The following is a 26387-nucleotide window of genomic DNA, read 5'->3' on the forward strand; positions in this document are numbered from 1 at the left end:
GCGCACGGCGGCGGAGCCGGCCGCAGCCGGGAGAGGGCGCTGCGGGCGCGCGCGCGTCCCCGACGGGAAAGGGCCGAGGCGCGGGGGCCGTGCAGGGGCGCGCGCGCGCGAGGCCACGCTCGCGGGAGCCCCGCCCCAACGGGGGCTGGACCCCGGCTCGGCGTCCGGCCGGGGTGGGAAGGAGCCTCCGGGTGGCCGCGTCTACCTGGCCGGGCTCCGACGCCGGAGGGCGCGGGGGAAGGGGCTGTGAGCCTCTCGGTGGGCGAGCGGCGGGTCGCGGCGCGTTAGTGGCAGGCGCGCGCGCGCGGCCGTCGCCTCCGCCGCTGTGCTCGAGAGGACGGGAACTGGCGCCAGGTGAGTACCTGCCTGCCCCCGCCGCGCCGCCTCGCTGGAGCCTGGGGGTGCTTCCAGAGCGTTCCTGTGCGGGAGCCTGCTTGATTCTCGAAAGCCCCGTCGGCACGCTTGCCCTCCTCTGAGCGAGCTGATGCCTGGCCTGCGAGGAGGACGTGTTCTCTTGGTGGCGTAGTGCGCTAATAATCCTTAAAATCCTGAGAACGGGAGCCCTGCCTCCGAGAGACCGCACAGGTGTTGGCAGGGGTCACCAGGGACAGGATCAGATCCTGATCACCACGAGACGGTCTCATTCCCCAAACATTGGAGTGGATACACTACGGCCTGCGAAGAATGTCTTTCACATTTTTTTTTAATGGCCGAAAAAAAATCAAAAGAAAAATCCTGTTTTGTGGCACGTGAAAATCACATGGAATTTAGATTTCGGGGTCCAGAAAGTTTTCTTGGAACACGGCCACGCTCATTTGTTTATGCCATGTCTGTGGCCCCTTTCACATTACTACCTCAGGGTTGGGTAGCCGCCGGCTAAACTTAAAACATTAACTGTTTTAGCACTTTGCAGGAAAAAAAGCTGTCAGCTCCTGACGTAGCAGATCGAACCGCCTGTGGGAGGCAAGAGCTAGAGCTAGTGGTATAAGTTCAAAATAGCATGGCCAATATTGTAAACCAGTTGTCTATTTGGGGAAAGGAAAATTGGGAAGAAATGACCACTTACATGTGAACCTGCATAAAATAAAACTTAAGAATTTCTGCTAGGGATTGGTAAAAGATAAGAGTGTTTCCAACAGAGGAGGGGCGCGAGTTGCATTTTCAGAAGCTTCCACTTTGGGAGATTTCTGCTTACCAAAGGGGAGCAAAGTTTAAACTATAGTAGGAAAAGACTGCCTTATCACGTGGAGGAAGATAATCAAAATATTTGTTGAAGAAAATAAATCAGTGAGAAGTCCTGAAAACATTTCACTCTTTTTCACATGTCAGACTGCCCTTTACACGCGTTTGAAAAGCATGTTTTGTCCTCTTTCAGACCGTTTGCATTAGGGAGTCCCTGTCTTCCTTACAGTCTATTTAATTCTACACCTGTCACTTTTGACCATTCTGCAGTGTAGAAGACAGAATATACTGTGTTTAGTAGTGAAATGGATTAAACACGGTAAACACACAAGAATTATTTTTAAAACTTAATAGTTTATCCAGGGTAAAAAAAATATAAGAAATAAAACTTAGTCATTTTAGGGCTGCTCTTGGCTATCCTAATCTGCTCTCCTTCCCCTATGCAAATGCTGTCTGCTGTCCAGGAAAGCTTTGCATACATTGGGAGCATAAACTACATAAATATTCCATGAGATTGAAGGTGAGTATATTCCTAGTGATAGGATGTCCTGAAATAATGAGGCCAGAAAGTTCAAAGGATTGTCTCTCTGGAGACATCAAATGGTTTACATTTTGTAGTTGATTGAACTTGTACTTGCTTCATGAAGTCTGCTGCTGCATACATTTGGAACCTGGCAACTCTTGGTTGCAAGCGTTTTAAATTTGATTTGTAATAGTTCTTAAAGAGGGCAATAGGCAATGAAATAGTAGAAAGTGATGTGGAAGTGGACAATGTCCGGCCTGAACTTGGAGTTCACCTGAAGCTGCCCTGTGCATCAATACTGTTTTTGAACTAAATGGCTTCAGGGATTGCTAGACCCACCCCCAACCCCGCCCCAGCCACTCAGCCCAGCCACCTGTCTTGTTTCTGCATGTCCCAGTTTCCCACCTCTCCTATGGCATTGTCACCTGCTCCTCGCTAATGGTGTATGCCCAACATTTACCCAGATGCTGCTGTGTTATCGATAAGCCCAGACTGCTTGCTAATGCAGAGTTGGGGGTTCCTGTTTTGGTAAAAACTCAGATTTCACTGTGGGATTTCCCTCCTGTGCCCAGGGGATTTTATAGGTAGGTTTACTTTATCTCAGTCCAGGTTTCTGAATTACTAGAATTTCCATGAAAATAACTCCCTCAAGCCTATATCTGGTGCCACAGCCATGCTAACTTGTAATGTGCTTGCTACGTAATTCATGCAGTAGCCACACATGTATGCACAGATGTGGCAGTTAGAACTGGGACCCGTAGTCCTTTCTATTCAATGTGCACAGCCAATATATGCCCCATCAATAATACATCAATAAGAATGACATCAATTATACACCAGAGCCTGACAATTAAGCTAGCACATGTGCAACATTTCTTCTTTGCTCTTAGTAATAAAGTGCCTTTTAGCAGCTTGGAGTGATGCAAAGAAGTTAATTGGTTTAGTTTCATTTCTGGCTTTTCCAGTGTACTAGCTGTGTGACCTGGAGCAAGTCATCCATTGTCTGGGCCAGTTTCCACTTCTGCAAAATGAGGGGTGGACTAAACAATATCTAAAGCTGTATACTTCTCCAAGTTTGAGAATTTATGCTTCAACAAGCTATCCAAAAATAAGGTGGGGACGAAAAAAATGACAAAGGCTTATGAATTTTTATTTTATTCAACCAAGTGAGGACATTCATTTACTACCATCTACTGACAACATAATTTCATAAATTTCATAATTTATCACCAAAAAAGTAAGAACCATATCATCTCAGGATAAAGGGCTGCCTCTCTCTTCCCCAAAGCAGGATAGTTGTCAGCCTTGCACTGACATATGAAAACTAAGAATAGGGTAAAATAAATTAAAAAGCAGAAAAATTACAACATAAAAATTTATTTTACAATCTTCATTGCATGCAGTTGTTCCCTTGATATACCATGGCAATTTGAATTGAGATACATACTCAACAGCGTAACTCTGGGCGAAACTCAAATGTCCAACTTGTTCTGCTATTTTATTTTTATCACAGTCATTATTGAATTCTTGTCTCACATAGGCTCGTTAATGAAAGTGGAACCCAACCTTAAGCAATTGTACTCCTTGTGTGATATTCTGGATAAGGGAGAAGAGGCCAGGGAACAACAGCCCTCTCCCCACTTGGCTCTTCTCCACACCCCCCCCAGGGGGAGCATGGACACAGATCGGGATGGGAGCACTGCTGGGGGGCTCCAGCTCAGGGCCCCTCACCCTGCTGCTGCACAGCTGAGGTCCCTGACCATCCACCTGCACAGACAGCAGCTGTCTGAGATGACCTTCAGGAACCACTATTCTAAGGTTCCCTCTAGCTGCGCTTCCCTTTTTCACTTAGAGATGAAAATGGTCCGTGGTAATATCTAAGAACTGCTCTGGTTAACCTTAGGGGTATGAAACTGCCCTCCACCCCTTGGACTAGGGGTCAGCAAAACAGCCTGTGGCTTAAACCTGACCTTCTGCCTGAACATTTGCAGTCAGTTTCATGTTAGAAAAGATAAGCTTTGAAATCCAATTAAGGGAAATGTTAGCCCAGTAAAAAAGGAATTCCACTCTTGTCATTAGGAGGCCTGTAAAAAAAATAATTATGATTATGTTTTGAATTGCCTAAAAATGTTTGCGAAAAAATTTGTTTTCTTGTTATGTAAGTCCCTACATAAACAACCCAGATTTTGCCTCTTGCCCCATGGAGCCTCAAATATTTACTATCTGGCCTCTGTCCAAAAATTTTGGCTAGCTGGGCCCTAGACCTAGGCTTTGGAGAGAGGAAATAGTGCCCTTGTAGGGCATTAGATTCTTTTTGCCCCTGACCAGCAGCTGCTTTCTCCCTCTCCCACAAGGGGAGAGAGGCCTGCCCAGAGCGGTCCCTGCAGAGGGAGTGCTAGGTCATACCCAGGGGATTGAATCTTGCAGGTGGAAGATTCCCTGGCTACATACAGGGAAGGCGAAACTTCAACTTCATATACCATGCTGTGGCCTAGCAACTCTTCCACACTGTGGAAAACAGAGAAGTTCAAGGGTGTGTGGTTGGCCATGAGGGCTCTTTCAGCTCCCTGTGCATGCACCAGCTACAGTGGTGCTGGGAGGCTCACTTAGGAAATCTAGGCAATGCGGGGCTGGGATAACCAAGAGATGGCTGCCATCTTTTCCTCCTAGCTGGCACTCCTAAGTTAGGACTGACTCACTTCTCTAGACATCTAAATGATACACATTTGATTTTTTTTTTAATTTTAGGAAATATTAGGAAGACGTGATTTTCAAAGCGAATTATGAAAACATTTACCATTGGAATCAGTGGGTGAGTAATTTTGCTATAAACAGCTGGTCAAAATCCTTAGGATGTCCAAATGGTGTTTTCAGGTGGCTGGGATAAGAGAAGGAGAAGCAGCGGGGATTCCAGGATCCTGGGGAAGAGCAGGCCACTGTGAAATACAAAACCAGCGGAGTCCTGGCTATGGAAATGCCAACAGGATGTGGAAGACTTTCCTATAAACAGAGAAATAGAAGAGTCAGTCAACAACGCTTGCCTACTTTCCCATTTATTTTTCTGGAGCCAACTCCAGAGGCAAGACCTGGCTGGCACTACTTTGGTTCAGGGTGATATATCATTCCCCATGTGGCAGCTCCCCCAGCGTGACATAGAGAAGATCTGTCATATCTTTCCTGTTATGCCAGGCTTCATGCATGTGGAGTACAGAACAACCTCACCTCCATTCCTTTTCTGTCATACTTTGGGTTGCCTTATGTCCTGGGTACCCTTCCCTCTCAAAAGTGCTCTAAATTACATGGTCATCCTATCTATGCCACCAGAGGCAGGCATGGAAATAACACATCAACAACAACCATGAGGGACATTATGTGTTTTGCTATCATGTTCATCTTTCTTCTGGGCACATTCACGTTATATGTGGCCCAATTAATAAAATAAGGTTATCAAAATCAAAAGTTTATAGTTCTGGGGAGACCATTTTGTTCTCACATTGCTATAGTAAGTCATCCATTAGAAGTAAAATCGAGCGAACTAAGTGTGAGAGCTCTGCCTTGCCTTGCCTCCCATCTAATCAGAACTAAAGTCCAGTTTTTCTCTGTAGTATTTCTCTTGTCCTTCCCTTCCTTTCCAAAGTCACCGTCCTAATTCAGCCTATCATTTCCTGATTCTAGTCTCCCCCTCCTAATTTGTCCTACACACCTCTGCTAGTTTAATCTTCATACAAAATGTTTTCAGTTTTTCTCTGCCTGGCGACCAATACTCGATGGTTCCCAATTGTCTGGAATGAAATCTGAATATCGTGGCCTATGAGGGCCATCCATAAATAATAAAGGAAGTTCATTAGCCTGAGGGGTAGGCGGGCTGCAGGAAAGGTTTGATACAGGAGCTCGGCGGTATTGCCAAAGAAGGTTTCTCCTCTGTGTCTTCCTTCATTTGGATTCATCCAAGCAGCCCCTTGTGACTTCTTGCGTCTTCATAGCCTGCCACTGCTGGGGGCGAGGTGTCCGTCTTCCCCTACCTAGGTCATGGGTCTCCTTTTGACTGGCCCAGCTCGTTGCACATACCCCAAGTCATTGTGGGGTTAGGGATGGGATTACATTATTGGTTTGGGCTGACGGGTGCTATTCTGGAGTTAAGAGTAGTACCAGTCACAACCAGGCCTCAAAAAAAGACATGGAACCTGGGGAGGCAACTATTATACAAAGTCCACTGCAGGATCCAATCTAACTTTCATTCTTACGTGTATAAACAAGATTTCCCTCTCGTCCATGTTCCAACATGGTGCCCTCCACCTAGAAACCTGCCTCATCCCCCTTCTTGCCACGTGCATGAGGTACCATCATGACTCCCTAAGAAAGCCTCCTTTCCACTATCTCTTCTTTAGTGGTGTCATGATTTCATTCCAGTGCTGCTGCTTCTGTGAAGCTCATGCCAGACTCACTGACTGTGACTTCTGTTCCTGCCTCGCATCCTTCCTCCAAACCCACCGTGCTGTCTGTCTTGTATACTCAACCATGTGCTGCCCTATGAAATGATTATTTGGGCGAGCCTGCAGGGAATAGTAAGGGTTCTGAAGGAATTGCGGGGGGGCATCCATGAACCTCCTGAAAATTTAACACATGTGTGAAAATGTTAGTTTTTCTGGGGAAAGGGCTTATCACTTCATCAGATTCTCACAAAGTTCCACAATGTAAAAAAGTTTTAAAGTCCATGCTGGAGTTAGACTTTGTATCCCATCTCCATGACTTGTTAATTGTTACTTTGGGCAAGTTTCAGTAGTATATAACTTCTCAATCCTTGATTTCCTCAACTGGAAAATGGGAATATTAATATCCACCTGTTAAAGAAGGGAATCCCCTCTTGTTTAATTACAGACAACTTTTTAAACTTCTCCCTAGCCCACTGTCATGTTCCTACTACAATGAGCCCTCTCATTACCTGGCACATAAAAAAATAAATGGGCCAGGAGTTGTGCATTTATTTGGATGTTGTGAAAAAGGAAGGGAGTGACACCACGGAGTCAGATCCTAGATAGAACATCCTGTGAGCACTCTTCACCTCTGTTTGGATAGCACGTGCGAGGGAGGTTGTGAGCATGCCAAGGGGAAGGCTTAGTCCTAACCTGTTACCTGACTAGGATGATTGCATTTCAAGTATGGGTCCTAGGCTCCAACTTGTTTAATACCTTTTCTCCTCTCTCTTCCCTATGACCTAGACTGGTCCATCTCCAAGGCTTGTACAAAAATGGGATATTTATTTCTCATTAGCTCCAGTTAATTCAGTGAGAAGGTATTGGTTCAACTGCATGATCTTAACAAAAGAGATAAGTCTAGAAAATGACACATTTTCTAGGCAGATTGCATGTATCATAATAAAGTTACCCATTTACATCTATTTTAAACCAAAACTCAGTTTCTGAACTATGAACATTCAGTATGGTTTACAGACATTTTTGTTAAAGAGGAAAAATGTCATATTTTCTCAATACATAGGGTAATGCCCACCCACTTTCCTTGTTTTTAAAGAGATCGCCCATATCCTACCCAACTGTGTATTGTAAGATTAAACAAAAAATATCATTAACCAAGTTCATCTACTTTGTAGGTGTCAGATATTTAGGTAATAATTGAATTATATGCAACAAGCTATTTTTATGAATAACTATTACTTCATTTTTCTTTTTCTGGATTATAAACATTTTCATATTGATCTCCTCTGGGATTAAACACAGATTCTAGCAAATAGTTGTATAGTCAGGAGTTTTCTTGTGCCGTGGACATTTGGTGGTGTGGTGTTTTCACTTCCTCAGAGTGATGGTGGAGTTCGTGACTCCACCATCAACACTCCACTCCACCGTGACTCAATCATAGCTCACTGCAACCTTGAACTTCTGAGCTGGAGCGATCCTCCTGCCTTGGCCTCCCACATAACTGGGACCACAGGCACCCACCACCACGCCAGGCTAATTTTTTATTTTTTTGTAGAGATAGGGTCTTGCTATGTTGCCCAGACTGGTCTCGACCTCCTGGCCTCCATTGATCCTCTTGCCTCAGTCTCCCAAAGTGCTGGTTTTAACAGGCCACTGTGCCTGGCCTAGAATAATGGCTTTAAATGCACAAAATAAAATACAGAAATACAAAGAAAATCAGCTGTATTGAAATATAGTTATAAAATATTTCAAAAGTCAAATTTGTGACATTGTGACACATATACTTCTTTGTTAACATATTAAATAACACTATCCAGTGGTGGGCCTAAAAATAATGGGCATCAATGATACTTCAAGATATCTACCCCAACTATAATATGAAAATATCTATGAGGGTGAGGAGTGGCAGGAGGGCGGACGGTGTGATGGGAGGTTGCTTGGTAGGTACGATGTGTATTGTTCCAGTGAGGATGCACTGAAGGCCACGGTGTAATATAGCAAGGTGACGAAATTGCACTTGGACCCCAGGACTATATACAAATAAAAAAGTTTTAACAAAGTGCAATAAATAAATAAATAAACAAACTCTAGGTGCTCTAAAAAAAAAAAAATATCTGTAATTTCTCTTGGCGACAAAGTCACAGGTACTTACCTTCCTTATATTTATAATTAAAGGAAATTCTAAAATGTTGTTAGAATTTAGTGAAAACTAAAAAATATAATTTCTTTCCCATTCAAGTTCACAAAGACCCTGAGTTCTGGCCACAGACACTCTGAAGGTGCAGAAGCCCCAGGTTAAAACTCCCTTTGAATAAATGACTGGATAGAGAAGCGCCTCCCGGGCGCGATGCTGGACGCTGGGAAGGTAGACGTGCAGAGGAGTTAGGCGCCCATTCTCCTCGATGTCGCAGTCCAGCCGCGAGGGACAAGTAACTGACCTGGTGCGACAACCTGCAAAGGACCCCCCACCTACCCCGCCAGGTGAAAAGAGATGGGGAACAGGAGGCATCACAGAGAAGGGACTTCATGGTAGGCCTGTAATAAGCCACTCTGTCTTTTGCGCACTGTACATTGGAATAAAATCACAGTGACCATGCGCAGTTTTTATACACTCGGACTAAAACGTGTTACTCATGTTCTCTGTGTTGCACAGCAACCTTGTGAATATTTTGCCAGAGACAAAAATTACTTTGCTCCCAACACAATATCTGTATTTTTAAGTCTTAGCGCTGCCCAGATCACTTGCCCACTAGTTAACTGCCTTTCCCCTCCATCCTCCCAGCTTATTTCTTGTCATTCAATGCATCCTATCTGCCAATGCCCATGGTTTTGCCGACAGAAAAAGCAGTATCTATGAAAGAAGTAGCTTTTTTCTTAAGTAAATATTGCTGTAATTATCTTCTTTTTAAAAGATCGTTTTAGAGTGTTTTATGTTTTTTAATGCATTTCCCTTTTTGGTATTTTCTATTTTTGTCTTTGGTTTAGTGTGACAAATGGTGGGAAGACAACACTGGCTAAGAATTTGCAGAAACACCTCCCCAATTGCAGTGTTATATCTCAGGATGATTTCTTCAAGGTATCTATAAAACTTCTTAGGTCATTTATTTAATGCAAAAATGTTTAATTAATTATTTAAACAAAAATGTTTAATAACAAAATAATGTACCTTTTATGCTGAAGGTAGGCTCAGTGCAATAGCATTGTTCATCCACCAGATGGCACCCTCTATGGGTGCTGATCTTTGATTTTATTTAAGCATTTATTAAATTATTAAAGGCTTATATCCTCTTTAGTCTATAACTGCATTATTTCTGCCCTCCACATTATTTTAATGGATGCTTTCTTATTTTTCCAGCCACAGTCTGAGATAGAGACAGATAAAAATGGATTTTTGCAGTATGATGGTAAGTAGATTAGCTTGTAAAACATTAATGTGCTTTTTGTTCATTTTCTTTTTGAGACTCAAAGAACTTCACTCTCTTTGAAGATAGTCTTAAAATGTGTTTAAATATATTGCTATACTTTAAACCTGCCTTCGTAGGTTTCGGATTTATGGTGAACTGATTTATGTTGAATTATTTAAAGAAATGCATTCCTTTTCCCAGTTTTATATTTAAAACTGAAAACATTGGAATGATAGGTTTTTCTTCTGAAGCTGGGGCAAAATAGGTTCACTGTTTCTCTGTTCATTCCTGCCCTGGACACGCAACCACCTCCAAATCCCACCCCATGAGAAAATCTTGCCTAGAGCAACCTCTGAGCTCTCATCCTCTCGGCTTTCCTTCCTGGTGGCCAAAGCACTGGACAGCTGTTTTGTTTTGTTTTTGTCTTTTCACTGCTCAGAAAGGTTTGTGAATCTATTTTAGATAGATGCACCTCATTCCTTTACCCCAAGCTGACACTGTTTTGAAGCCAAAGGTTTAAAGTCCATCAGAGAAAACATTTACATTCCTGTAGAAAATATCCTGCTAATACATGACATTATATTTAATGATTTTTATTAACTTTTATAATTAACAAGATGATCATTGAGTACTTATGTAAACTTAAACTGGCAACAGAAAGAGCTCCCTTAAAATGTCAGAAAGTATGTTTTTTATTTTTAAGTTTGATAACCTTTTGGGAAAATGTTATATAATCATTTCTTACAGACACATGATAGTTTTAAGCCAGGCAATATTCTTGACTCACTCTGCTTTCTTGTGTCTTAAGCTGCAGCCAGGATATTTTTTTTTAAATTCTCTTCTTCTTGTCCAAAGGCTAGTGAGAAAAATGATTTTGAAGTAAAAGAGAAGTCAAGAAAACCTGTTTTTAACAATTCCAAAGAGTTATTATTCCTACTTTTTTTAAAAATGACCTCATGTTAACTAATTACATACTAATCACTCTATCATCCTGAGTATAGTGGCATCATCATAGCTCACTGCAACCTCAAACATCTGGGCTGAAGCAGTTCTGCTTCATCCTCCTGAGTAGCTGGAACTACAGGCTCACACCCTTACACTCAGCTTATTTTTTTTACTTTTTGTGGAGACAGGGTCTCAGTACATTGCTCAGTCTGGTCTTGAACTCCTGGCCTCAAGCAATCCTCCTACCCTGCCTGGCCTCCCAAAGTACTAGATTTATAGGCATGAGCCACTGTGCCTAGCCTGTTATTGCTGCTGTTTAATGAATTCCTGCAAACTGGTAGGAAAAACGAATATCCTATTAGAGAAAGTGTCTAAGGATGTGAATAACTATTCACAGAAGGAATAGGTTATTTCATTAATAAATGAACAGTAAAAAGTCAACCTGGAAGAATTACAAATTACTTTGTTTCCCCACCTACCAACAAAGATTTTTAAAGCAATAATTATCTAGTGCTGTTGTGGGCTCAAGAAAACAGTAACTCATACGCTTTAGATGGAAGTATAAACTGATCCACTGTTTAGAAGGGAGGTTGATCATATGTCTCAGAGACCTTAAAATGTTCATACCATGAGTTCATGTATCACGCAACTAGGTGTCTACCTTAAGGAAAAATTTGAACTATTCAGGTAAATATATACATTTAAGGTAAGTCAAGGTGATACTGAAATCTTTATAACCACTAAAAGAATAGTTTAAAAATGTGTAAGTATCAAGTCTACAGAGGAAATAGATAAAAATCATTACAATATAGTTGATAAATACAAAAAAGTCCAAAACAGAGAAATAGAAAATCAAAGGATGATGGACAAATAGAAAATAATAGTGAAATGATAAATTTAAACCCCAATATATCAGTATCCACATTAAGTTAAAGGAACTAAAACACCCCAAGTATTGTGAGGCTTCATTTTTTTTTTTAAGCCAACTATAATTTGCTTAAAAGAGGTAGACTTGGCCGGGCCAGGTGGCTCACGCCTGTAATCCTAGCACTCTGGGAGGCCAAGGTGGGAGGATCACTTGAGCTCAGGAGTTTGAGACCAGCCCGAGCAAGAGTGAGACCCCATCTCTACGAAACATAGAAAAAATAGCCAGCTGTGGTGGCATGCGTCTGTAGTCCCAGCTGCTCAGGAGACTGAAGCAGGTGGATCACTTGAGCCCAGGAGTTTGAGGTTGCTGTGAGCTAGGCTGACACCAAGAAACTCTTCTCAGGGCAACAGAGTGAGACTCTGTCTAGAAAAAGAAAAGAGATAGACTTAAATTGATAACGTAGAAAGGTAGGCAGTGAAAGGCTAGAAAAAGATACACTATGGAGACACCTACTGAAAGAAAACTGGTATAATTCTACTAACTATAATAATACCAGACATACCTTGATAAGCATTAAGGCAGAGTATTATAGGAGATGAAGAGGTATAAATGGGTTACTTCAACCAGAAAACAATCTAAAATTTGTGTGCACCTAATACCGTAACATGGGAATACATTAAGTAAAAGCTGACAGAACTAAGAGGAGAAGTAGGCAAATGCACAATTAATGTGGAGGAATTTAACACAACTTCCTTCGTGTTATTAGTTTGCTAGGGTTAACATAAGAAAGTGCCACAGACTGGATTGCTTAAACAACAGAAACTTCCTGTCTCACAATTCCAGAGGCTAGAAGTCCAAGATCAAATCATCTGCAGGGTTGGTTCTTCCCGAGGGCTGTCCTGGAGACTCCGTCCCATCCTCTCTCCTGGCTGCTGCTGGTCTGCTGCAGTCTTGGGTACGCCTTGGCTTCCTCTTCTCGTGGTGCTCTTCCTGTGTGTGTCTGTGTCCAAACTTTCCCCTTGTGTGAGGACACCAGCCATGTTAGATTAGGGCCATGCCCTGCTCCAGTATGGCCTCATCTTAACTAATTACATCTGCAATGACTACATTTCCAAATAAGGTCACATTCTGAGCTATGAGGGATTAGGACTTTAACATATGAATTTCATGGGGACACAATTCAAACCATAACAGTAACTAACGGAACTAGCAGACAAAAATTGCTAATGATATAACAGATTTGAACAACATAATTATCAAACTTGACCAAATTGACATGTATAGAACATGCACCCCAATAACAGCAGAATACACATTTTTTTCTCAAGAGTACGTGGAAACATTAGCCCAAATAGACCATATAAGCAAGGGCATGGAGCAAATCCTAATAAATTTTTAATGGATTAGAGTAATATGAATACAAAGATAATCTCTAATCACAGTGAACTGAATTAGAAATCAATAACAAAAAGGGTAAATAGAAAATTCCAACTGTTTGAAAATTAAGCAGTACCATTTTTTCCTGATATTTAAAATCTTTTTCTAGTGGAAGATTTCAAACATATGCAAAAGTAGCTAGGAAACTATAATGAACTCTCTCATGAGTTCAACATCCAGTTTTAATAATGATGAACTCTTAGCCAATTATATTTTATCTATACCCTCACTCACTTTCTCCTGCATTTTTTTTTTCTGTTGAGACAGAATCTCATTCTTTTGCCCAGGCTGGAGTACAGTGGCATCATCATAATTCACTGCAGGCTCCAACTCCTGGGCTCAAGCGATCCTCCTGCCTCAGCCTCCTGAGTAGCTGGGACTATAGGCATGCACCTCCATTGGTTATTTTTTAAATTTTTTACAGAGATGGAGTCTTGCTATGTTGCCCAGCCTGGTCTTGAACTCCTGGCCTCAAGTAGTTCTCCTGCCTTGGCCCCCCAAAGTGCTGGGATTACAGGTGTGAGCCACTGCACACAGCCCTTCTGTGTTATTTGGCAGCAAATCCCAAACATCATTGCATTTTATCTTAAGCAAAACACTTATACATTCCATGAGTCAAAAGCTAAATTACAATAAGAAAACATTTTTAACTGAATGATAACAAAACTATATCAAAACTAGTAGTACTCCTGGTTCCAGCCAAGATGGATTAGCCCCATTCCTCACTGGTCCTCCCTCTTACAACTACAAACCCTGGACTTAATATAACAGACAAGGGAAGACTGAAAGATGAGGAGGGCAAGCTGGCCTGGGACTTAAGGACTTGAGGGATGACATGGCCATGAGCTCCTTGGGTTTTCTTTATGTTTCCTCTGTATTCAGGATGAGATGCTGGAGAAGTGCACAACATGGAACCATCCACAGGCACAGATAGAAGAATCACCAACAAACCTGTTCTCTGTAATCAAAGGACCAAGAAAAGGGTGGCCTAGCAGAATAGAAAACCTTTTTGATAATATCCAGCCTACTCTGAGCCAAACACAAGAGGAAAACCCATCTTCCCTTCATGGTGTTAGCAGAGCCTAATGGGGAGCTAGACTTCTAGATCCACCCAGCATCAGCAGGCCAGAGTGAGCTGGCACTCCACATCACCCACAGGGTTTGTATCAGAGGAGCCAGACAGGGAACTCAACTTTCACCCCCACGTGGCAACACAGAAGCAGAGTGAGGCAGTGGGAAGTGGAGCAGTTTGGCACTCCACCTTCCTCACTCTGGTAGTGTCAGCTCCTGTGAGCGGGACCTAGTAAAAAACTGGACTTTTGCCCTCACCTCTTGCAGCAGCAATGAAGCTGAACTAGACTCTGCTTTCCCCCTTTACCCCAAGCAACCTCCCTCCATCTGCAGGCCCAGCAGGAAGCTGAACATCTACTGCCACCCCCAAACCTGCACACTACACCTCAACAGGGTGACTGCCAGCAAAAAACAGAGCAAATGGGATCCAGAATCTCATAACACAACACCTGAAATTTCTAGGACACAAATCACTCGTCATACCAAGAACCAGGAAATCTAGCTTGAATCCGAAAAAGCAGTCAATAGGCACCAATACCATGATGACATAGATGTCAGAATTACCTGACAAGGATTTTTTTTTTTTTTTTTTTTAGTTACGTACTTGGAACCATTTCAGTGTTTTAGTGTAATACAGATTTACCTGTAACTGCAACTCAGTTTGGGTTACTTTTTTTTTTTTTTTTTTTGAGACAGAGTCTCACTTTGTCTCCCAGGCTAGAGTGAGTGTCGTGGCGTCAGCCTAGCTCACAGCAACCTCAAACTCCTGGGCTCAAGTGATCCTGTTGCCTCAGCCTCCCGAGTAGCTGGGACTACAGGCATGTGCCACCATGCCCGGCTAATTTTTTCTTTATATATTAGTTGGCCAATTAATTTCTTTGTATTTATAGTAGAGACGGGGTCTCGCTCTTGCTCAGGCTGGTTTCGAACTCCTGACCTTGAGCAATCCACCCGCCTCAGCCTCCCAGAGAGCTAGGATTACAGGCGTGAGCCACCGCGCCTGGCTCCTGACAAGGATTTTAAAGCAGCATTATAAAAAGGCTTCAACAAGCAATTGCAAACATGCTTGAAATACATGAAAAATTAGAACAGCCCAGTAAAAGAGTATAAGATGTGAAAGAAGAGCCAAATGGAAATTTCAGAACTGAAAAAATACAGTAACCAAAATGTTAAAACTCACTGGATAGCCTCAGTGGCAGAATAAATATGACAGAGGAAAGAATCAGTGAACTTGAAGATGGAAAACCAGAAATTACTCAATCTGAACAACAGAAAATGGACAAAAAGAAATGAACAGAAGTGTGGAACAGTAACAGAAGTTCTATTATTCATGTCATTGGAGCCTCAGAAAGAGAGGAGAAAGAGTATGGGACTAAAAATGTATTCAAAGAAGTAATGCTGGAAAACTTCTCAACTTTGGCATAAGATATAAAACATCAAGAGTCTAAGTGATCCCCAAACAGATTAAACAAGACTGATCAAGAAAAAAACAGAGAAGAGAAGGCACAGATCACAAATATCAAAGGCAACAAAAGTAATAGTAATTTCACTATAGATCCTATAGACATAAAGAGATAGGATATTATAAACAAACACCTTATTCAAATAAATTTGAAAACTTAGATGAAATTGAGTTTCCTAGAAAGATGTCATTTACCAAAACTAACGCCAAAACAAAAAAAATATTAATAGTTCTATATCTATTAAATAAATTAATCATAATTTTAAAACCTTCCACTAAAAATACCCCTAAGCCCATGTGGTTTGATTCAGTAGTTCTGGGGTGGGGCTGAGAATTTACATCTTTGACAAGTTCCCAGGTGGTGCTGATACTACTGGTCTAAGTACCACCATTTGAGAACTACTGTTACAGGCTACTCCCCTAGAATTGCAATTTTTTTTTTTTTTTTTTAAACAAAGTCTCACTCTGTTGCCTGGGCTAGAGTGCTGTGGCCTCAGCCTAGCTCACAGTAACCCTAAACTCCTGGGCTTAAGCGATCCTTCTGCCTCAACCTCCTGGGTAGCTGGGACTACAGGCATGCGCCACCATGCCCAGCTAATATTTTCTATTTTTAGTTGTCTGGCTAATTTCTTTCTGTTTTAGTAGAGACTGGGTCTCACTCTTGCTCAGATTGGTTTCGAACTCCTGAGCTCAAGCAATCCTCCCACCTCAGCCTCCCAGAGTGCTAGGATTACAGGTGTGAGCCACTGCACCCAGCCCTAGAATTGCAATTGTTAGTTCAAAAAAGTATGCATATTTTAAGTTTGAAAATGACATATTTGTGTTCTTCATAAATTTTTTATGACTTTTTATTATTTATCTATAAGAGCTCTTTGCCAAAGACATTACAGATATTTCCCCAGTGTGTCATTTATCTTTCAAACTTATGTATAGATATTTGTCTTCCAAAATTTTTAAATTTTTGTGTAGTCAGGAAAAAGTAGAAGTTACAAGTAAAGCAAGGTTAGCCATTAGTTTATGATTGTCAAAACTGTTAATAGAGACATGGCAGTTGCGTGTACTTTCTACTTTTGTAGATGCTTAAAATTTTTCCATAATAAAAATGTTTTATGTACTCCAGTTTATCAATATTAGAGTTTTAATTTATTATTTAAACTATTTGTTGTTAGGTATTTCAAAGGGTAAATAAAATATGTCATTTTATACATTTACAGAGCCCTGGATATGCTCATGATAAAAAAATGACATCACAAAATTTTTGTTGTATTGATTTCATATTTTTATGTGTTTGTTTGAAGTGCTTGAAGCACTTAACATGGAAAAAATGATGTCAGCCATTTCCTGCTGCATGGAAAATCCAAGACACTCTCTGGTATCAACAGACTGGGGAAATGCTGAGGAAACTCCCATTCTCATCATCGAAGGTTTTCTTCTCTTTAATTATAAGTAAGCATCTTTACTCTAATATTGACTCTGAATGAATGGGGGAGAAAAAACTTTGTGTACTAAATATGCTGTTATTTTAGGCCCTTTGCCACTATATGGAATAGAAGCTATTTTCTGACCATTCCATATGAAGAATGTAAGAGGAGGAGGAGGTAAGTTTTAAATTTATCTTTGTGGATTGTAATTCAAAAGACTAAATTTAGGAAAAATGAGGAAAGTAACATTATTGAGCAATGTGTATAGCTCACTTTCCAAACAAGGAAAACCTTAATTCTTTTATTACAAGGAGCGAAACCTTTTTCCATAAATGGTCATCCACTGTTAGCAAATTAATTTTCTAAGAAAAGGGCCTTATATCTAGCTAATTTGTCTCATTTCTCCTAAATCTTAAAGCAATCCCCTGTTGGTTATAATTTTGAGTTAGTGGCTCTGTATTCTGCTACAGCTACAAAGAACATCAGTTAGTTTAAAGCTTAATCTAACATGTCAGTATCTCTATCATTATTTATATTATTTGTCTCTTGATTCTTTTATAAGGCACTAGAGAAGAAAAAGATAATTATGAATGATGGTGAATTACAAAGTTAATTTTAGGATCAGAGAACTAAATCCATTTTATTGTCTTTCTGACTACCATTGAATTAGAACATGTAGTTTTAATCCTGTTTAGATTTAATCTCCGAGTTATTTTCCCATTATGCTGACCATTATTATTTTACTTTATCAATTGTGTGTTTCTGTCAAAATAAGTTTCCTACGTGTTTTGATAGTACAAGGGTCTACAATCCTCCAGACCCCCCGGGGTACTTGGACGGCCACGTGTGGCCCATGTATCTAAAGCACAGAAAAGAAATGGAGGAGAATGTCACATGGGAAATTGGTAAGTGCCTTTTCTTCCCCTATTCGAAGCCTTTTGCTTGTCTTTTATCTCAGAGTACAGAAAAGAAAGGAGATGTACAAGATTATAAAGGGATACTTGGAGCAGAACACTCTGGGCTCCCCCTCTTACAGCTGGTTCTCCCGGTCTCTGTTTCTCTGTCTGTGGCTCTTGTGAGGGTCTGGACAGTTACTCATTCCACCAGCATTGAAGGATGCCTTCCACCTGCAAGGCGCTGCCCTGGAGCTCACGAGCTGAGTAAGGCAGAACCAGCCCCTACCCTCATGCAGGTGTCATTCTGTCAGGGAAACAGGCATTACAGACGTTAGCTGCCCAACCATGTCCTTTCCAGCTGTCAGTGCTGTGACCCCAACCTCCATGGGACTGCCCAAATCCCAGTGGTAGGGGAAGACACCCTTGAGGAAGCCACATTTAAACCCAACTTTGATGGGTGTAACTGAATAAAGGGAGGTGGGTTGGGGGGATGGAAGATCGCCCCAGATGGGGCAGGGCACACAGAAAGGCCAGGGGGCAGGAGAGAATGACCAGCGCCTGAAAGAACGCTGGTGTAGAGAAAGCTTTGTGCTAGGGGGAGCCAAGGGAGAGAATTGATGCTGATGACGTGGGGAGGGTCCAGACCCTAAAAGGCCAGTAGGCCAGATAAAGACTTTGGTCGTTATCCTAAGAGAAGAGGGAGGCTCTCTACGGAGAAGATTAAACAAGGACATGATTCATACACATCCTTGTGCTGGTAAGGTCCCTCTGCCTGTGTGGAGGATGCAGTTAGAGGGTGTTATATTGGATGCTTGCACTCAGCAGAACTGGGTGATAGAATAGATACAGAGGGGGCGGGAAGATGACAGACACCTCAGCTACTGACAGGTGTTATTTGAGAAAACAGGAAAAAGCGAAGGAGTTGCAGATCTGTAAGGGAGGAATGCAAGTCTGTTTTGCACTTAAGGAGGCTGAGGTGGCTGAGAGACATAATGTAGCAATTTGGATCTGTGGCCTGAACTAAGAACAGATGACTGGAATATAGATTTCAATGCAGAGAAGGTGGTAGAAGTCTGTTGGATGTGGCAGAAGAAGCAGAACTGACATACACTTGTCACAGGAAAGGGGGCTTGTCCATATTGTCAGAAACCTATTGACCTGCAGGACAGGTGGCTGTGTCAGAGCTGAGCAGAAAGCACACAGAGCTCATCCCCTGGGCCCATGCTCCGGTTCTGGCTGCACCACTTCCAGCTTGGGCCACGGGTTGCAGGGATGTCCTCTTGTTGCCTTTCTCTCCGTTTTCACCTAAAATGCAAATCTAACCATGCTCCTCCCCTGCTTGAATACCTTCAGTGGTCTCCACGTATCTGGGATAATATCCAAACAACTAGACATCAAGGCCTCCAAAGACTAAGTCAAAGCGTTGTTCCAAAATCTCATTTCGGGCCGGGTGCGGTGGCTCACGCCTGTAATCCTAGCACTCTGGGAGGCTGAAGCGGGTGGATTGCTCAAGGTCAGGAGTTCGAAACCAGCCTGAGCAAGAGTGAGACACCCCCCCCCCCCGTCTCTACCATAAATAGAAAGAAATTAATTGGCCAACTGATATATATAGAAAAAATTAGCCGGGCATGGTGGCGCATGCCTGTAGTCCCAGCTACTCAGGAGGCTGAGGCAGCAGGATGGCTTGAGCCCAGTAGTTTGAGGTTGCTGTGAGCTAGGCTGACGCCATGGCACTCACTCTAGCCTGGGCAACAAAGCGAGACTCTGTCTCAAAAAACCCAAAATCTCATTTCGCACACTGTTGCTGCCTCCCCACCTTCTAGCCATTCCAAACCGTGCATCTTTTTCTTAACAGGCAAAGTTATCTCGTACTTCTCTACCATGTTGTTTTCTAACTAGAAGGCCCCTTCCTTCCCTTAACCTAGATAACTTCTACTTTTTCTCTAAAGCTGCTTATGCCAGTTTTATTAGAAATACATATCTTCTGGGCCTGGTAAGTTCTGATTCAGCACATATGTGGGAGAGCCCAGACCACTGTATGGTTTAATAAGCTTCACGGGTGATCCTAATATATATGTTAGAGATTTACTCCCTTAAATGACCCTCTTGGGCAGGCACCTCTTCAGTGCTCCTAAAGTACTCCAGGCACAGTGCCACTTAACGCTCTTCTTTCTTTCTTCTTTGTTTTCTTTTCTCTTTCACTTAAATAATTGTCATATAAGCCAGTATGGATTTATCTGTAACAAATAAAAAACTTTTGACCTATTGTACCTGGCCGTGATCTATTTCTTTAATTGCTATTAATTTCTTTTAAGGTATGGTCCTCGGTTCTTTGGTTAGACATGTTGGTATTTGTGAGAGATGTCAGGTGCCAAAGTAAACATCCTATGTTAATAAGCCTGTGAGCATTTGAACTGCCCTCTTTTCTCATTCTCAGTTTACCTAGATGGAACGAAATCTGAAGATGATCTCTTTTCACAAGTATATGAAGATATAATACAAGAACTAGAAAAGCAAAAGCGTAAGTATTGTGCTATCAAAGTGGATGGTGGAGGAGTAAAATGGTTCATTACATGCCCAAGAATGGCATACCAGAATGCTAATGTAGGAGTGATTGTATTCATTCATTCTTTGCTTTGAGGATAATTTAGAATCAGAGATTCTGTATAGGTTTGGAGATTTGATTATTTTGTTTGTCAGTTCTTGTTTGAGACAGAGTCTCACTCTGTTGCCTAGGCTGGAGTGCAGTGGTGTCATCATATTTATAGCTCACTGCAGCCTTGAACTCCTGGGCTCAAGCAACCCTCCTGCCTCAGCCGCCTAAGTAGCTGGTACTACAGGCACATGCCACCATGCCAGGCTAATTTTTTGTAGAGTTGGGGGTCTCACTATGTTGCTTAGGCTGGTCTTAAACTCCTGGCCTCAAGTGAGCCTTCCACCTTGGCTTCCCACAGTTCTGGGATTATAGGTGTGAGCCAGCGTATTCAGTCTGTTAGTCAGGTTTTTGAGGGTGAAACTATTTACCCGTTGTTATACCTCTTAATATTTATGTCATTTAGTTTAAAGTTTTTAGTGGATGGCTGTCCCCAGTGGAGTGGGATTATCATTTGGACACAGTGATATTAAAATGCTGATGATTTTGTTTTAATACATCTGGAGCGCTTTTTTCTGTTATTCCCTTAAAGATTTTCCATAAAATTTCTACTTTCCAAATAGCTCAAAAATAAGCACAAGATTACAAAATTATTTATGGAGTGTTTCTTTAAGGTTTCCGTATTGGACAATACTTTTTGCAAGTGATGGAAATCCACCTAAATCTGCCTTAAGCAAAAAGAAAGTGCAGGGGTTGACAGTGACTTCAGGCTCAACTGGCATAAGGAGTTCAAGTAGTGTGCTCAGGGTTCTGTGTGAGTTCTGCTTTGTGTTTGGGCTTATTCTGCAGTCAGGCCCTCTCTACTAACAGATGTGATGTCTGTTGGCAACATTATCTTCCTCCTAGGTCTGACAGCCCCAGTATAAAAAGAAACTTTATCCTTTTTCAAGATTGTCTGAGTTGATACATGTTGGAACTGGGTGTTAAGTATAAGAAGGTTCGTGGTATTCTCACTTCTTTTGCATGTTTAAAATTCTTTATTTTAAACAATTTTTTTAAAAAGCAGTTTTCCATTTTAGTCCAGATGAAAAGTCCCAGGGAAGACACTGATTGGTCCTACTTGGGTCACATGACTTGCTGAACTAATCACTATAGCTAGGGAGATGGCATACTCTGATTGGCCAGGACTAGATCATGTACCCTATCTTTTAATTAAATACTCCACCTAGGACCTCCTGATTTAAAAAATTTCCCAAAGAGAAAGCAGGGCAGGAGGTAGAAACTAGAAGGAGGAGGATGAAAAAGCATGCTGGAAGGACAAAACTATAGATCTAGCTGCTGTTACATTTGAACTGTTTGGATTAAAAGTATTTCCATGGCAAACATGAGCAAAATGCAATCATCGTCTGGCTCAGGAGAAGATAGTGTGACTCACTCTAGCAGTAAAGAATTTCATATGGTTGTTTTGGTGAGAAGCAACTGCCCTAGTCCAAATGTTGTCACCTCTCAATAAGAATTAGATTCTTCTTTTTACATCTTCAATAAATTCCTCCTTGCCCAACTAGGCACTTCATTGATGCTAAACACTCCTCATTTCAGGATCAGCCCTTTATTAGGCAACAACCCATTTGAAGAAATTTCAGAACCACTTTAAAATTTCTTGCATGTGGAATTTATAATCCTTTCCATATATGCCCACCCATTCTCCCACCATCTGTTACTCTGATGAAAGACAGCCCTCCGTAATGAAGCTCAGAGCATTGACATGAGTGGATATAAGAGGGTGTGAGGGGGAGGAGGGGAGCAGCCATCCTAAATGACAGCACATGAGCCAGAGCCACTTCTCTGAGAGTTATTGGCTCTTTTCTCTGGCACTACTAAGATGGTCCTGGGGATGTTTCAGTGGCTGGACTTCTCTGTCTTCTCAGTAATGGCCAGTGCTAGGGTCCAATTCTCCTTTAGTGACTAAGTCATACCCTGGAGTTTGGCCTTATGATCTACTGGCTGAAAAAAGATGAAAGGAGCCTTGGTTAGGTAGTTCAGGTGAACTGCCTCCAGTTCCATTTCCAATCCTGCCTTGGCCTAGGTCCAGGAACAGCTGGCATATTTTGGTGGGTGCCACAAGCCCCTCAGAAAGGACATTTCCACGTATGTGTGGCAGTCCTCCTCTTTCCTTGCCTATATCCTAGAGGCAGGCAAGGAAGTATTCAACTATGCCATTTAAGGCTATCTTGCTTACATTCTAGATACTGGATAAAGTTACAAAACAAAGCAAAAAGAATAACAGAAATATTAGAAGAGGCATAAAATCGGAAGCAGATCCGCTTTTCCTACCTCCAAGATTTATGTTAGTTTTACTCAGTTGTATAAAGTACTGTTTTATTTCTAGTAACCCATCACCTTTCCTAGTTCTTCCATCCACAGTATCCTGGCAAAGCTGGCCAGAGGAATCTTCAGCGTAGCCTTGTTTAACCCTAGTCTGACACTGAGCTAGCTGGGGAGGCCTTTCAGATGTTTCAGGTGACTCCTGTTCTAGTCTTTTCTCATGATAGCTCATGAATCTGTTTAGCTAATTTTTCATTCTAAGTATATAAAATCATAATTATGATAAAGTAATGAAAGGGAAACAAAGATCGAATTTAACTTTTTTCTTTATTGATACATAATTTACATATTTATGGGGTGCATGGGAGTGCTTTCTGCATGCATAGAATGTGTGATGGTCAAGTCAGGGTATTTAGGGGTGTCCATTACCTTAAGTATTTATCATTTCTATGTGTTGGTGTCATTTCAAGTTCTCTCCTAGTCTGCTATCTGCTATCAAACAGTAGAACTCATTTCCTTCATCTAACTGTAAGTTTATACCTGTTCACCAAACTCTCTTCATTTCCCTCTCCCACCCCCTACACCCTTCTCAGCCTCTGGTATTTATCCTTCTATTCTGTATCTACACGTGATAAGTTTTTTTTAGCTCTCACATATGAATGAGAACATACGGGATTTGTCTTTCTGTGCCTGGATTATTTCACTTAACATAATGGCCTCTAGACCCACCCATGTTGCTGCAATTGACACAATTTCATTCTTTTTTTTATGGAAAAGTAGTATTTTATTGTGATTATATGGCACATTTTATCTATCTGTTCATCTGTTGATGGACCCTTAGGTTGATTCCAAACCTTTGCTATCATGAATAGTGCAGTAAACATTTGAGTGCTGGCATCCCTTTGATACGCAGATTTTTTTTCCTTTGGATGGATACCCAGTAGTGGGATTGGTGGGTCGTATGGTAGTTATAGGATTTTTTTGAGAAATCTCCATACTGTTTTCCATAGTGGTGGTACTAACTTACCTTCCCACCCGCAGTGTATGGGAGTTCCCTTTTCTCCACATACTCACCAGCGTCTATTATTTTTTGTCTTTTAATAATAGCCATTGAATTTAGTTTTTAATGAAACCATAAATAACCCAAGAGAGTAAGAATATGGAGTTATACATTTAATTTAATCCTTATTTAAAGCATGAGACAAAATTTAATCATTCATTACCTGTCCTCACCGTAACAAAGCAATCTAGCCACCAGGAACGTTCAGACTCCCTTTTAAAAATATTTATTGTCAACTCAATATATAAACATACTAATTATAAAAATATTTTAATATAAATATAAGAGAGTGGAAATAATCACCTGTGTTCCCACCAATCAGCAATGTTAACATTTCAGTGAGTACATATCGAGTCTTTTTGCCATTCACATCAGTCTCTCTTTTACAGGCCTTTGCAAGGGCAGTGTGGTTAATCAGCCATGCTATTTCCGTTTTTAAATTAGCATTTAATATTTAAGTAAGATACAAGATTTGACATTAACATTTTAGTGCAGAAGATGTCACATGCCTAGTTGCAAATCAAAGGAATAAATTTGCAAAATAAAAATTTAATTGTCAAATGTTTGTGTTTTTCTATTAGTATTTTTACACTGAATTTAAAATATAATGTCTGGTTACAAAGTAATATTCAGTGGCTCATGGCTGTAATCCTAGCACTCTGGGAGGCCGAGGCCAGATGATCGCTCAAGGTCAGGAGTTCAAAACCAGCCTGAGCAAGAGCAAGACCCCGTCTCTACTAAAAATAGAAAGAAATTAATTGGCCAACTAAAAGTATATAGAAAAAATTAGCTGGGCATGGTGGTGCATGCCTGTAGTCCCAGCTACTCAGGAGGCTAAGGCAGAAGGATTGCTTGAGCCCAGGGGTTTGAGGTTGCTGTGAGTGAGGCTGATGCCACGGCACTCTAGCCCAGGCAACAGAGTGAGACTCTGTCTCAAAAAAAAAAAAAAAAAATACTCTAGAATAATGATCTAATATAATAGTCCAGATTAACATAAGATCACTTAACCATTTCCCAAGTATTGGATATTTAGTGTTGTTACAAGTGTCACATTGATAAATAACATGCTGTAAAAATATCTGCACATATTGTTTGTTGGTTTTCTTCTTCTTCTTTTTTTTTTTTTTTAGGAGACAGGGTCTCACTATATCACCCAGGCTCGTGTACAATGGCATGATCATAGCTCACTGTAACCTTGAACTCCTGGGCTCAATTGATCCTCCTGGCTTAGCCTCCTAAGTAGCTGGGACTACACAAAACCAGCTAATTTTTTTAAAAAATTTTTGTAGAGATGGGGTCTTGTTATATTGTCCAGGCTAGTCTTGAACTCCTAGCCTCAAGCAATCCTCCGACCTCAGCCTCCCAAAGTTCTGGAATTACAAGTGTGAGCCACTTTGCCTGGTGGGTTTTTTTCTTTTGAAATTGTATCATGGGAGGTAAATTCTCAGAAGTGACACTTACTTGGTCAAAAAGTATAATCATTTTGACATTTTTACGTATTTCAAAAATGAAATATCACACTAAAAGAAAAAAAAAAACATGTTCTCCAACATAAGCTGTGTAATAAGAATGTGGTAGCTTTATCAATGAATTTAAATCAAGTATTTAGCTGGGCTTCCTTTGTTTAAGAAAAAAGATTAAAGGTAATAATACTTCTTTCCCCACATCAAGGATAACACTCCAAAACAAGAATTATACTGCAGCTAACCACCCTTTGTGATTTTCTTCTAGTCCTCAAACTATTAATATTTCATTTCCTGAAGTAAGGGATTAATATACCAATTACCAGTGATATTGGATATCTATCTGGTATTTTCAGGTAGGTTTAAAATTTAGTGCAAGGATGAAAAAAATGGGACTTAGACTTGATTTAGTTTTATAGGAAACCAGCATTTTTGGCTGTAGAACCCTTATAATCTTAACATCCTTAGATATGTTATTGGTGTGAACATTTACTAAAATGAGAGTTGGAATTGTCCATTAACTTCTTTTTTATATTTATTCCCAAGGTTTGCAAGTAACATCATAAAGATGGAATGCAACAAGTCCTTCCTGGAGTGATTTACAGAAATCAAAGGAATATGTTTAAGAACCTAGCCAAGATACAATATGTACTGTGGTAGGATGATAGCTATTGTTTCATATGTTTGTTTCTTGTTGCACATGGTTTTCTCGATGTGTAGAACAGCAAATTTATCCCTGCCAATGGACAGGAATTGACCTTAACAAGTTGCTCTCATTCCAAGAAATGCATAGATATAGCATAGCTCACAGTGAGTAAGAAAGTCTTCACTTTCTGGATGTACTCTATAATAATGATTGTCAGAACCCAGAGTAAGAAATAAAGATTACATCACAATCCAGTATATATGGAATCCATTGTGTGTGTGTCTGTGTATATGTGTATAGGGGTGTGTGTTTATGTGTGTATACGCACATCAAGTACCACAAGACATTGGCCTTTTATATTATGTTTGTTTGTTATACACTGTGATTTTTTCTATTTTTATTTTTTTTAAATATTAATTTCAACCCACAGTGTGAAAAACACTGCTCTGTACCATCCCATACCAACACCACCTACAAATAACAGCATTACCAGGAGCAGTAGTTACGATGAATAAATGAACAAGTAACTGCAGTATCTGGAGGTTTTTGAGTGTTTTGTTGTGTGTTTTTTGCGGGTATCTGATACCATTGCATGTCTTATGTAGAGACTTTGTTATTGATAGGAGTTTTCTCCCCCTGTGGTTTGTTTTGTTTCTGG

The 26387-nt window shown here is 41.0% G+C and overlaps 1 protein-coding gene across 5 annotated transcripts; it reads left to right on the plus strand.

Annotated features, from left to right (window-relative positions):
• The first annotated feature begins 106 nt into the window (after nucleotides 1–106).
• Nucleotides 107–25986, plus strand: NMRK1 (nicotinamide riboside kinase 1). Of its 5 annotated transcripts, XM_012759801.2 has the most exons (11): nucleotides 109–354; nucleotides 4454–4517; nucleotides 8378–8619; nucleotides 9124–9214; nucleotides 9494–9542; nucleotides 12199–12310; nucleotides 16624–16771; nucleotides 16852–16923; nucleotides 17542–17651; nucleotides 20080–20163; nucleotides 25630–25986. In XM_012759801.2, exons 5-11 carry the CDS (start codon nucleotides 9522–9524, stop codon nucleotides 25647–25649), a joined length of 567 nt encoding a protein of 188 aa, XP_012615255.1. In that variant the 5' UTR covers nucleotides 109–354; nucleotides 4454–4517; nucleotides 8378–8619; nucleotides 9124–9214; nucleotides 9494–9521; the 3' UTR covers nucleotides 25650–25986. The 5 variants fall into 5 exon arrangements, with proteins under 5 accessions (XP_075864740.1, XP_012615255.1, XP_075864739.1 ...); XM_076008624.1 differs by lacking the exons at nucleotides 12199–12310; nucleotides 25630–25986 and adding an exon at nucleotides 21142–24399 and having other exon boundaries at nucleotides 8378–8667; XM_076008623.1 differs by lacking the exon at nucleotides 12199–12310 and having other exon boundaries at nucleotides 112–354; nucleotides 8378–8667.
• Nucleotides 25987–26387: the final 401 nt, after the last annotated feature.

The sequence above is a fragment of the Microcebus murinus genome, chromosome 12 (genome assembly GCF_040939455.1).
Source record: "Microcebus murinus isolate Inina chromosome 12, M.murinus_Inina_mat1.0, whole genome shotgun sequence".
Taxonomy (NCBI): domain Eukaryota; kingdom Metazoa; phylum Chordata; class Mammalia; order Primates; family Cheirogaleidae; genus Microcebus; species Microcebus murinus.

Coding starts and splice junctions, on each gene's coding strand:
- NMRK1 (XM_076008624.1), top strand. CDS start 8,630: ATGGGGAACAGGAGGCATCACAGAGAAGGGACTTCATG. Junction 16,924..17,541: donor GAATGTAAGAGGAGGAGGAG/GTAAGTTTTAAA, acceptor GTGTTTTGATAG/TACAAGGGTCTACAATCCTC. Junction 20,164..21,141: donor AGAACTAGAAAAGCAAAAGC/GTAAGTATTGTG, acceptor TCTTCCTCCTAG/GTCTGACAGCCCCAGTATAA.